General features: G+C 43.3%; 2 protein-coding genes across 2 annotated transcripts in view; both read right to left on the minus strand.

Moving 5' to 3' along the window:
• The window catches only part of LOC308319123 (limbic system-associated membrane protein-like), a 214,852-nt gene that overhangs the window by 47,325 nt on the left and 154,840 nt on the right, over positions 1-12,687 (minus strand). The window lies entirely within an intron of this gene.
• Positions 8,111-9,208, minus strand: LOC308314339 (pyrin-like; the record flags this gene model as incomplete). The annotated part of the gene is made up of 1 exon (XM_080761923.1): positions 8,111-9,208. The coding sequence occupies one exon, from the start codon at positions 9,206-9,208 to the stop codon at positions 8,111-8,113; it is 1,098 nt and encodes a 365-aa protein (XP_080618049.1).

Consider the following 12,687-nt stretch of genomic DNA (forward strand, 5'->3'; position numbering starts at 1 on the left):
CTGACACAGAAACATAACCTTTTCGGAAAACTGTGTAGGATGTAGAAGACATTTTTTAGAATCTGATCTCAGGTCAGAATGTGTTCATCCAGTGGTCGTTATAGGTATCCTGGTATTAAAGTACAGTACTTTAAAGTACAGTATTTTCCAGCACCACATGTGACTCCATGGTGTATATGCTCAGTATGTCATGTGACTCCATATAGTGTATGCTCATTGGAGCAGCAAACAGAGCAGCAGAAAGGACAGAATAGTAATGGAGTCATTGGTTAACCCATTCTGAACGGGAACCCATTTTGGTGTCAGCATCATGTTATGCTTTAGCTATTGAAAAATAGCAGATCTACAAGCTCATAGCGCGCCACCGAGTGGCGCGCTACGAGCTTGTAGGTCTGCTATTTTTGAAAAATCGAAGAACGACTGACATTTTTTAGAATCTGATCTCAGGTCAGAATGGGTTCATCAGACCAGTGTGTGTCCAGTGGAAACCTCTATGAATCTGATCTCAGGTCAGAATGGGTTAAAGGTCAACGTTTTGAGGAACAAGGAGGGAAAGGCCACATCTCTTTGAAAAGCAATGTGTGTGTGTGTGTGTGTGTGTGTGTGTGTGTGTGTGAGAGAATTTCACAGACGTGGCCTTAAAGAGAGATAAACACAGTTTCTGGACAGGCCCACTCAAACGTGCATGCGCGCGCACACACACACACACACACACACACACAGACACACACACACACACACACACACACACACACACACACACACACACACACACACACACAGTGGCAGCATACAAGAAAAAAGATTTCTCGAACACACACACACCTGTCCTCCCGCGTAAATTAAGACATTATGTATGCATCAGCATTAATATACAGACAATCAGTTTAAGGCACTTAAAAACTATTAACTGTGACAGGATACAATGAAGAGAAACGATGAAATATTACAGCCACCCACTTATACTGTAATTAATCAATTGGCTATTATTACAGACAAACTCCACGGCAGCGCAGTTTTGCGAAGAAACACAGCCTATACTATATTAAGAAAACATTATCACAAATTAAGATTACGCACAGCTAATGCACGTTAAATGAACAGCCCATAACCATCTTCTATTAACCCATTCTGACCTGAGATCAGATTCATACGAGGTTTCCACTGGACACACACTGGTCTGATTAACCCATTCTGACCTGAGATCAGATTCTAAAAATGTCAGTCGTTCTTTAGATTTTTCAAAAATAGCAGATCTACAAGCTCGTAGCGCGCCACTCGGTGCCGCGCTATGAGCTTGTAGATCTGCTATTTTTCAATAGCTAAAGCATAACATGATGCTAACACCAAAATGGGTTCCCGGTCAGAATGGGTTAACTGACAGGACAGTCATTGCGAATGCAATGAGCACTTACTATGAGACCTAGCAGATCATGTCTGTCTGTGTGTCTGTCTGTCCCGCTATACGTCCAAATATGGAGTGTACGTCCAAATATGGAGTGTGTTGCATCAATCACAAACAAATCACTCAGCTCCATATATAGGCACAAAAGGGGCCAGGTCCACATATACAGTAACAGCGGGACAGACACACAGACAGACAGACAGACAGACAGACAGACAGACATGATCTGCAGGGTCTCAGCTGCGTTCGCTTCCCGCGTTTGCGCGTCTTACTGGTATAATATGCAATGGAGACGTAGAGAGGGAGAGAGAATGACGGAGAGAGAGACTAGGCATGCAGCCTCTGTGGAGAGAGAGGGGGAAAAAAAATGCTGTCGGTTTACAGGTAACTGCAAGAGTAAATGCAGAGCAGCATAAAGTTTAAAAACTATTACGCAGGCACTAAGCATAACATAAACGCCATCTTACTGTACATGGATTCACACGGGAAAGCCTTACGTTCTGGTGTGTTGCTGATGAAACCTTTTTTTACTCTGCATCCTAATAAATAATCTGCACTTTGGCCATCAGTGTGTGCAGCCACTCTTTTGTCTTTTTAAGACTGAACTCTTTAAACCCACGCGTTTAGGTTTTAAACAGTTTTAAACACAGAATTTGTAACACTTTTTAAACGTGTCAGTGTTTAGATTATAAACAGAAGAACATGTTTAATCGCCAGTAACACTTTTTAAACACAAACGTGTTTAGTTTTTACAATCAAAGTCAGTCATATTATAGGTGTTTAGAATTTGAACACTAGGTGTTCTCGTGAGGTGTTTGAGTGAACTCGTGTTCTACTGTATTGTATGAATATTAATAAACACTTGGCATTTTATTATTAAACACGTGGTGTTTAGGTTTAAACGCGTCACATGTTCCAGGGATTTACAGTGTAGATGTTTCTGCCGTGAGCAGATCGCTGGCACCACTACTAAGACCGGTGTGCGTTTAGTTTAGAATCCTCCTGCTCAGCTGATGAAACTTTTAACAAGGCATGGTACCGTATGTCCAACTCCTCCAAGATGGCCCTGCATGACATGTGCTGCACATGCATAATAACAGCAAGATGTGTCAACCGTGTGTGGCTCTCACGGAGCTCCGACGCCCAGTTTGAAGTGGTCGTATAAGCTGGAGAATGATCTGTCTATAACGAGGCCAGCTGACACAGGAAGAATGGTCTGTCTTAACGAGGGCCAGCTGACACAGGAAGAATGATCTGTCTTAACGAGGCCAGCTGACACAGTCAGGAAGGCACAAGCCAAAGTTCTCAGTCTCTCTTTAACCCATTCTGACCTGAGATCAGATTCATACGAGGTTTCCACTGGACACACACTGGTCTGATTATAACCCATTCTGAGCTGAGATCAGATTAAAAAAAAATGTCAGTCGTTCTTCGATTTTTCAAAAATAGCAGACCTACAAGCTCGTATGAGCTTGTAGGTCTGCTATTTTTGAATAGCTAAAGCATAACATGACATGAACACCAAAATGGGTTCCCGTTCAGAATGGGTTAAACATTTCCCTTCATCTCTGAATGCAAGCAGAAATCTGGCAACGTCTTTCTTGTGTAGTCGTTGATTTTCTGCACCCTTTCGCCAAGGTCGCCCGCCATACAGCTGTCGCTCCGGGCGTGATCGATCGGTCTCTGGTGGGATTTGAACTTTGGACCATAATAAGGGTGGCTTCTCTTCTCTCCGGTCAGCTGTTTTCATCGCCTCTCTTAGGTCGAAACTTTATTCCACCTCAGCATTGATCAAGTTCAAAGCTTCACGTCAAAAGTGACGTTTCCACCTTGGAGACGTTTAAACACCTTGAGGGCTTTAGAAGTGTTTAGGGCGAGTGGTGAGGAGGCGGTTTCAAAAAGGGCCTTGGTTGAAAAAGAATGGGTTGCAATATCGTGGGATTTCTTTTTATAAAGAAATTAAAAAACGCCAAGATTTCATAGTAATTAAACAATTCTGAGCTGAGATCAGATTCTAAAAAATGTTCTTCTACATCCTGAGAGTTTTCTAAAAAAGCTATGTTTGATTTTTCAAAAATAGCAGACCTACAAGCTCGTAGCACGCCACTCGGTGGCGCGCTACGAGCTTGTAGGTCTGGTGTTTTTGAAAAATCGAAGAACGACTGACATTTTTAGAATCTGATCTCAGATCTCTGATGGGTTAATCAGACCAGTGTGTTCCCAGTGGAAACCTCGTATGAATCTGATCTCAGGTCAGAATGGGTTAATCAGACCAGTGTGTGTCCAGTGGAAACCTCGTATGAATCTGATCTCAGGTCAGAATGGGTTAATCAGACCAGTGTGTGTCCAGTGGAAACCCCGTATGAATCTGATCTCAGGTCAGAATGGGTTAGCACATTCTGATTGGTTAACTGACAACGGTGCCACACATAAGAAATGCCAAATATACAGTATGACACGGTTCAATACTTTCAATTACAAAAATTACAGTGCTTTGCATCAATAAGGTTTCAACATTTTGTCAGTCACGCATTCTCAGGTATTCTCAGCATTCACACCACGGCATCAGCTGAACCGTTTGCCAATTTCACTCTGCGATGCAGATAAAAACGCATCGAACGCATCCAATGTTGGACAAATCGATCCTGCCCCGGAGTGACCTCATCTGGTTTCAGTCAGGTGTCATCATCCATAGGCAATATACAGTAAGTCTGTGTATACAGTAGTGGAGTTACAGCAGAAGAGAGGATGTTCTTCTATTAGTGGAGTTACAGCAGAAGAGAGGATGTTCTTCTATTAGTGGAGTTACAGCAGAAGAGAGGATGTTCTTCTATTAGTGGAGTTACAGCAGAAGAGAGGATGTTCTTCTATTAGTGGAGTTACAGCAGAAGAGAGGATGTTCTTCCATTAGTGGAGTTACAGCAGAAGAGAGCATATTCTTCTATTAGTGGAGTTACAGCAGAAGAGAGGATGTTCTTCCATTAGTGGAGTTACAGCAGAAGAGAGCATATTCTTCTATTAGTGGAGTTACAGCAGAAGAGAGCATATTCTTCTATTAGTGGAGTTACAGCAGAAGAGAGCATATTCTTCTATTAGTGGAGTTACAGCAGAAGAGAGGATACAGTTGTGATCAAAAGTTTACATGCGTTTGTAAAGGACATACTGTCATGATAGTCCTAATCTGAGTTCCCAGAAGTTTTATTTTTCGCCACTAGGCGGGCGAGAAAAAAGGAACTTCTGGGAAAAAAGGACCGTATCCCTGTGAGGGAAGTACGTTGCGCTCAGAATCTGAGCGGACACTCCCCTTTCCGGTCTGAAGCACTGTGCATACCATGAAAATAGTCCGAAGGGAATCCAATTCCAAATTGAATTGTAGTAGGCCACCACCGCTCAAGGAGCAATTGTTTCCCTTCCGTCTTATTTAGATGTAGCGCCCACTCCATGTGGAATCCGCCCCTGTCTTTTGATTCGCATTTCATTTGAAACGCAACGCACTGGGCCACGCCCCTGCTGCACAGGATCTGAGGCCAATTTTCCTAGACTATGATAGTCCTGACTTTCCAATCATTTGTTCAACTCTTATTTTTCTGTGATAGGTTGATTGGAGCAAATACTTCTTTGTCATACAAAAAAATTCTTGAATTTATTTGTATTTTTATGAATGTTTAAGGGTTTTCTGAAAATGTGACCAATAAACATTCATAAAAATACAAATAAATTCAAAGATTATTTTGTATGACAAAGAAGTATTTGCTTCCAACCAATCAATCAATCACAGAAAAATAAGAGTTGAACAAATTATTGGAAAGTCAGGACTATCATGACAGTATGTCCTTTACAAACGCATGTAAACTTTTGATCACAACTGTATATATAAGTCTGTGTATAATGGAGTTACAGCAGAAGAGAGGATGTTCTTCTATTAGTGGAGTTACAGCAGAAGAGAGGATGTTCTTCTATTAGTGGAGTTACAGCAGAAGAGAGGATGTTCTTCCATTAGTGGAGTTACAGCAGAAGAGAGGATGTTCTTCTATTAGTGGAGTTACAGCAGAAGAGAGGATGTTCTTCTATTAGTGGAGTTACAGCAGAAGAGAGGATGTTCTTCTATTAGTGGAGTTACAGCAGAAGAGAGGATGTTCTTCTATTAGTGGAGTTACAGCAGAAGAGAGGATGTTCTTCTATTAGTGGAGTTACAGCAGAAGAGAGGATGTTCTTTTATTAGTGGAGTTACAGCAGAAGAGAGGATGTTCTTCTATTAGTGGAGTTACAGCAGAAGAGAGGATGTTCTTCTATTAGTGGAGTTACAGCAGAAGAGAGGATGTTATTCCATTAGTGGAGTTACAGCAGAAGAGAGGATGTTCTTCTATTAGTGGAGTTACAGCAGAAGAGAGGATATTCGCCTCCTCCTCCATGTATCTCTTGATCCACACACTGCTTCTCTGTCATCCAACAAACTGATATCTGCCCACTCAGATAACCCATTCTGACCTGAGATCAGATTCTAAAAAAAAAATCTTCTGCATCCTGACAGTTTTCTGAAAAAGCTATGTTTCTATATGTCAGTGCAGGTTCTTCTTCGATTTTTCCAAAAATAGCAGACCTACAGGCTCGTAGCGCGCCACTCGGTGGCGCGCTACGAGCTTGTAGGTCTGCTATTTTTCAATAGCTAAAAGCATAGCATAATGCTATAACACCAAAAAAGGGGTTCCCGAACAAAATGGGATAAAGAAAGAAAGAAAAAACAATTCTACTGCTACGGCGTACATGAGTGCACTGACACACCTACACACAGATCACTGACACACCTACACACAGATCACTGACACACCTACACACAGATCACTGACACACCTACACACAGATCACTGACACACCTACACACAGATCACTGACACACCTACACACAGTGCACTGACACACCTACACACAGCGATGTTACATGGTGTAGAGGCCAGATCACTGACACACCTACACACAGCCATGTTACATGGTGTAGAGGCCAGATCACTGACACACCTACACACAGCGACGTTAAATGGTGTAGAGGCCAGATTACTGACACACCTACACACAGCCATGTTACATGATGGTGTAGAGGCCAGACTACTGACACACACCTACACACAGCCATGTTACATGGTGGTGTAGAGGCCTACTGACACACCTACACACAGCCATGTTACATGATGGTGTAGAGGCCAGATCACTGACACACCTACACACAGCCATGTTACATGATGGTGTAGAGGCCAGATCACTGACACACCTACACACAGCCATGTTACATGGTGGTGTAGAGGCCTACTGACACACCTACACACAGCCATGTTACATGATGGTGTAGAGGCCAGATCACTGACACACCTACACACAGCCATGTTACATGATGGTGTAGAGGCCTACTGACACACCTACACACAGCCATGTTACATGATGGTGTAGAGGCCTACTGACACACCTACACACAGCCATGTTACATGGTGGTGTAGAGGCCTACTGACACACCTACACACAGCCATGTTACATGATGGTGTAGAGGCCTACTGACACACCTACACACAGCCATGTTACATGGTGGTGTAGAGGCCTACTGACACACCTACACACAGCCATGTTACATGGTGGTGTAGAGGCCTACTGACACACCTACACACAGCCATGTTACATGATGGTGTAGAGGCCTACTGACACACCTACACACAGCCATGTTACATGATGGTGTAGAGGCCAGACTACTGACACACCTACACACAGCCATGTTACATGGTGGTGTAGAGGCCTACTGACACACCTACACACAGCCATGTTACATGATGGTGTAGAGGCCAGACTACTGACACACCTACACACAGCCATGTTACATGATGGTGTAGAGGCCAGAGTTATTGAGGATGCTCACAGCTCTCAGTGTCTCTGCCCGACAGGGACGTTCAGAGGGCGATTTGGCAGAAGGTCAGCTGGGGCTGAAATTTCAAAAGGCGCTGTTTTTGTTTTTTTTGTTACTACTACTACCCAGAGTTAGAGGAATATCTCAGTTTAACCCATTTAGGCCTGACGTCGAAATAATAAAAAAAAATCTTCTAAATCATGACATATTTCTGAAAGATTTGAGGCACATTTTAACGATTTTTCAAAAATAGCAGACCTACAAGTCGAGTGTCTGACTGACTGCACGCCCATACCCAGAGAGAGAGAGAGAGAGAGAGAGAGAGAGAGAGAGAGAGAGACTGACTGCACGCCCATACCCAGAGAGAGAGAGAGAGAGAGAGAGAGAGAGAGAGAGACTTACTGACTGACTGCCCAAACCCAGAGAGAGAGAGAGACTGACTGACTGCCCAAACCCAGAGAGAGAGAGAGACTGACTGACTGCCCAAACCCAGAGAGAGAGAGAGACTGACTGACTGCCCAAACCCAGAGAGAGAGAGAGACTGACTGACTGCCCAAACCCAGAGAGAGAGAGAGACTGACTGACTGACTGACTGCCCAAACCCAGAGAGAGACTGACTGACTGACTGACTGACTGACTGAGTAATTAGGGTTTTTAATCTGCTCTGAGGAGGGCCGAGTGCCGAAACGGGTAAACGTTCTCAATAAAATGAGAAATGGCACCTGAGCCAGTCTCGCATCTTTTATTTTGGAGTGCTGCTTTTTCCACTTTCATGGTTTTTTAATTTAAGTTGTAACAGTATAACAGTAACAGAAAGATCAAAGAGAGAGATCAGCGTTCATGTTGCCAGGAGAGATGATCAGAGGAGCAGAGTTTATACCACCAGCATTAAGACCAGGACTGAAGAATGGATATAGTCTCTCAGTGAAGGAGCAGCCAGTGAAGGAGTAGACGTGAACTCTGGTCTCCACGTCATAAAAGGAGACCAGACCCTCCTCATAATCCACAAACACTCCCACTGTCTGGAGCTTCTCTCTAACAGGGAGGAGGACAGAAGGGCCAGGACAAGCCTTGTACTCATTTCCATTCCTCAACCCTATAGTCCAGAAACCATTGTTGGGGGTCAGTTTGATGTTTCCCTTCCTGTTGATGGACTCTCTGGCCACTCCTAGATCCCACTTAGTCTTCCTTTTAACCTGAACCTCAAAGTAAAACCTTCCTGAGGAGAATTCTTGTTTTCCTAAGACACAGACACATCGATCAAATCTCTCTTTGTTCTTTGGGAGATTCTTCGTTATGTTTCCATGACTCACTTGTTTTCCATCGTCAGACAGGATGAGGTAAGGATGTGCTGTATCAGGATCCAGGGTCACATCCACTGCATATCTCTTGATCATCCTCAGCTCATCATCACACAGCTGCTTCATCATCTCTTGACTGAGTGTCTTCTCCAGCTGAGCCACAGCTGTCCTCACAGTCTCCACACATGAAGACTGATGGACATTGACCTTTGTCCAGTCCTTGGTGGGTGGAGGGGTGTTGATGGAGGTGAAGTTCTGGAGGAGGTGGTCTTCAGAGTGTGTGAGCTGTTTCAGCCCAGCGACTCTCTTCTCTAACTGAGTGATTTCCTGTTGCAGATCTTTGATGAAGCCTTCAGCCTGTTTCTCTGTTGTTTTCTGCTTCTCTTCAATCACACCAATGAGCTCAGCCTGGCTTCTCTCAATACAGCTGATCAGATCAGTGAAGACCTGCACACTGCCTGCTGTCACTGTGTCTGCATCCTTCCTGCTGAGCTCTACTGAGCGTTCGACCTCCTGAATCTTCACTCGTCTCTCCTGGATCATCGTCTGGATTTCAGCCTCTGTCTTTGCTTCATATTCTTCTTTCCACTCATGGTACCTGAACGGACGAACCATTTCAGAAACAAAACTATTGATAGATACGTTTGGTCTCTTATAGGTTTCTGAACTAGTGGTCATGGGGTGTCTTCAACCAGTGATGTCTGTCTTATACAATCCAGGAATGTTTATGATGTGATTACAGCAGAATATTAAGTTGTAAGGGTTTATCTTTCTCTGTGTGATCTAATGGTCCGTCTCTCTCTCTTCTCTTTGACTAATGCTCCTCACACTCTGTGGAATCAGCTTTTAAGTCAAGCTGACTGAAACCTGACCTCATCAAACATGACGTCAGCCTTGACCAAATATGGAGTTCCACACGACTCCAGAATTAGACGGGTAGCCGAATTTCAGTTTCAATAACACACACACACACACACACACACACACACACACACACATACACAACTGCTATACAGTAACTGGTATAAAGGTGATCATTTTTTTACTGGCGTATCACTATTTTAATAACATCACGTTGCGTTGCGTTGCATTTTGTCCTGAAAACCTGGGAGAAGTTGACCAAAGAAGAATCTGGTTTCAAAGCAACGCACTAACTTTTAGTTTCCCTGCCTGACTAACGACTAGGGGGAGTGGCTTAAACCAGGCTACCTAGGATTAACCCATTCTGGGCGGGAACCCATTTTGGTGTCAGCATCATGTCGTGCTTTAGCTATTGAAAATTAGCAGATCTACAAGCTCATAGCGCGCCACCGAGTGGCGCCCTACGAGCTTGTAGGTCTGCTATTTTTGAAAAATCGAAGAACGACTGACATTTTTAGAATCTGATCTCAGGTCAGAATGGGTTAATCAGACCAGTGTGTGTCCAGTGGAAACCTCGTATGAATCTGATCTCAGGTCAGAATGGGTTAATCAGACCAGTGTGTGTCCAGTGGAAACCCCGTATGAATCTGATCTCAGGTCAGAATGGGTTAATCAGACCAGTGTGTGTCCAGTGGAAACCCCGTATGAATCTGATCTCAGGTCAGAATGGGTTAATCAGACCAGTGTGTTCCCAGTGGAAACCTCGTATGAATCTGATCTCAGGTCAGAATGGGTTAATCAGACCAGTGTGTTCCCAGTGGAAACCTCGTATGAATCTGATCTCAGGTCAGAATGGGTTAATCAGACCAGTGTGTGTCCAGTGGAAACCTCGTATGAATCTGATCTCAGGTCAGAATGGGTTAATCAGACCAGTGTGTGTCCAGTGGAAACCCCGTATGAATCTGATCTCAGGTCAGAATGGGTTAATCAGACCAGTGTGTTCCCAGTGGAAACCTCGTATGAATCTGATCTCAGGTCAGAATGGGTTAACGCATTCCAATTGGTTAACCGACAACGGTGCCACACAGGATTTCCACACAACTTGCTTTTGCTTCAGATCTACCTGAAAAACACACATATAAGAAATGCCAAATATACAGTATGACACGGTTCAATACTTTCAATTACAAAAAATACAGTGCTTTGCATCAATAAGGTTTCAACATTTTGTCAGTCACGCATTCTCAGGTATTCTCAGCATTCACACAGCATCAGCTGAACCGTTTGCCAATTTCACTCTGCGATGCAGATAAAAACGCATCGAATGCATCTAATATTGGACAAATCGATCCTGCCCCGGAGTGAACTCATCTGGTTTCAGTCAGGTGTCATCATCCATAGGCAATATACAGTAAGTCTGTGTATACAGTAGTGGAGTTACAGCAGAAGAGAGGATGTTCTTCTATTAGTGGAGTTACAGCAGAAGAGAGGATGTTCTTCTATTAGTGGAGTTACAGCAGAAGAGAGGATGTTCTTCTATTAGTGGAGTTACAGCAGAAGAGAGGATGTTCTTCTATTAGTGGAGTTACAGCAGAAGAGAGGATGTTCTTCTATTAGTGGAGTTACAGCAGAAGAGAGGATGTTCTTCTATTAGTGGAGTTACAGCAGAAGAGAGGATGTTCTTCTATTAGTGGAGTTACAGCAGAAGAGAGGATGTTCTTCTATTAGTGGAGTTACAGCAGAAGAGAGGATGTTCTTCTATTAGTGGAGTTACAGCAGAAGAGAGGATGTTCTTCTATTAGTGGAGTTACAGCAGAAGAGAGGATGTTCTTCCATTAGTGGAGTTACAGCAGAAGAGAGGATGTTCTTCTATTAGTGGAGTTACAGCAGAAGAGAGGATGTTCTTCTATTAGTGGAGTTACAGCAGAAGAGAGGATGTTCTTCTATTAGTGGAGTTACAGCAGAAGAGAGGATGTTCTTCCATTAGTGGAGTTACAGCAGAAGAGAGGATGTTCTTCCATTAGTGGAGTTACAGCAGAAGAGAGGATGTTCTTCTATTAGTGGAGTTACAGCAGAAGAGAGGATGTTCTTCTATTAGTGGAGTTACAGCAGAAGAGAGGATGTTCTTCTATTAGTGGAGTTACAGCAGAAGAGAGGATGTTCTTCCATTAGTGGAGTTACAGCAGAAGAGAGGATGTTCTTCTATTAGTGGAGTTACAGCAGAAGAGAGGATGTTCTTCCATTAGTGGAGTTACAGCAGAAGAGAGGATGTTCTTATATTAGTGGAGTTACAGCAGAAGAGAGGATGTTCTTCTATTAGTGGAGTTACAGCAGAAGAGAGGATGTTCTTCTATTAGTGGAGTTACAGCAGAAGAGAGGATGTTCTTCTATTAGTGGAGTTACAGCAGAAGAGAGGATGTTCTTCCATTAGTGGAGTTACAGCAGAAGAGAGGATGTTCTTATATTAGTGGAGTTACAGCAGAAGAGAGGATGTTCTTCTATTAGTGGAGTTACAGCAGAAGAGAGGATGTTCTTCTATTAGTGGAGTTACAGCAGAAGAGAGGATGTTCTTCTATTAGTGGAGTTACAGCAGAAGAGAGGATGTTCTTCTATTAGTGGAGTTACAGCAGAAGAGAGGATGTTCTTATATTAGTGGAGTTACAGCAGAAGAGAGGATGTTCTTCTATTAGTGGAGTTACAGCAGAAGAGAGGATGTTCTTCTATTAGTGGAGTTACAGCAGAAGAGAGGATGTTCTTATATTAGTGGAGTTACAGCAGAAGAGAGGATGTTCTTCTATTAGTGGAGTTACAGCAGAAGAGAGGATGTTCTTCTATTAGTGGAGTTACAGCAGAAGAGAGGATGTTCTATTAGTGGAGTTACAGCAGAAGAGAGGATGTTCTTATATTAGTGGAGTTACAGCAGAAGAGAGGATGTTCTTCTATTAGTGGAGTTACAGCAGAAGAGAGCATATTCTTCTATTAGTGGAGTTACAGCAGAAGAGAGCATATTCTTCTATTAGTGGAGTTACAGCAGAAGAGAGGATACAGTTGTGATCAAAAGTTTACATGCGTTTGTAAAGGACATACTGTCATGATAGTCCTAATCTGAGTTCCCAGAAGTTTTATTTTTCGCCACTAGGCGGGCGAGAAAAAAGGAACTTCTGGGGAAAAAAGGACCGTATCCTTGTGAGGGAAGTACGTTGCGCTCAGAATCTGAGCGGACACTCCCCTTT

Source organism: Protomyctophum bolini, assembly GCF_963924005.1.
Source record: "Protomyctophum bolini genome assembly, chromosome: 1".
Classification (NCBI taxonomy): Eukaryota; Metazoa; Chordata; class Actinopteri; order Myctophiformes; family Myctophidae; genus Protomyctophum; species Protomyctophum bolini.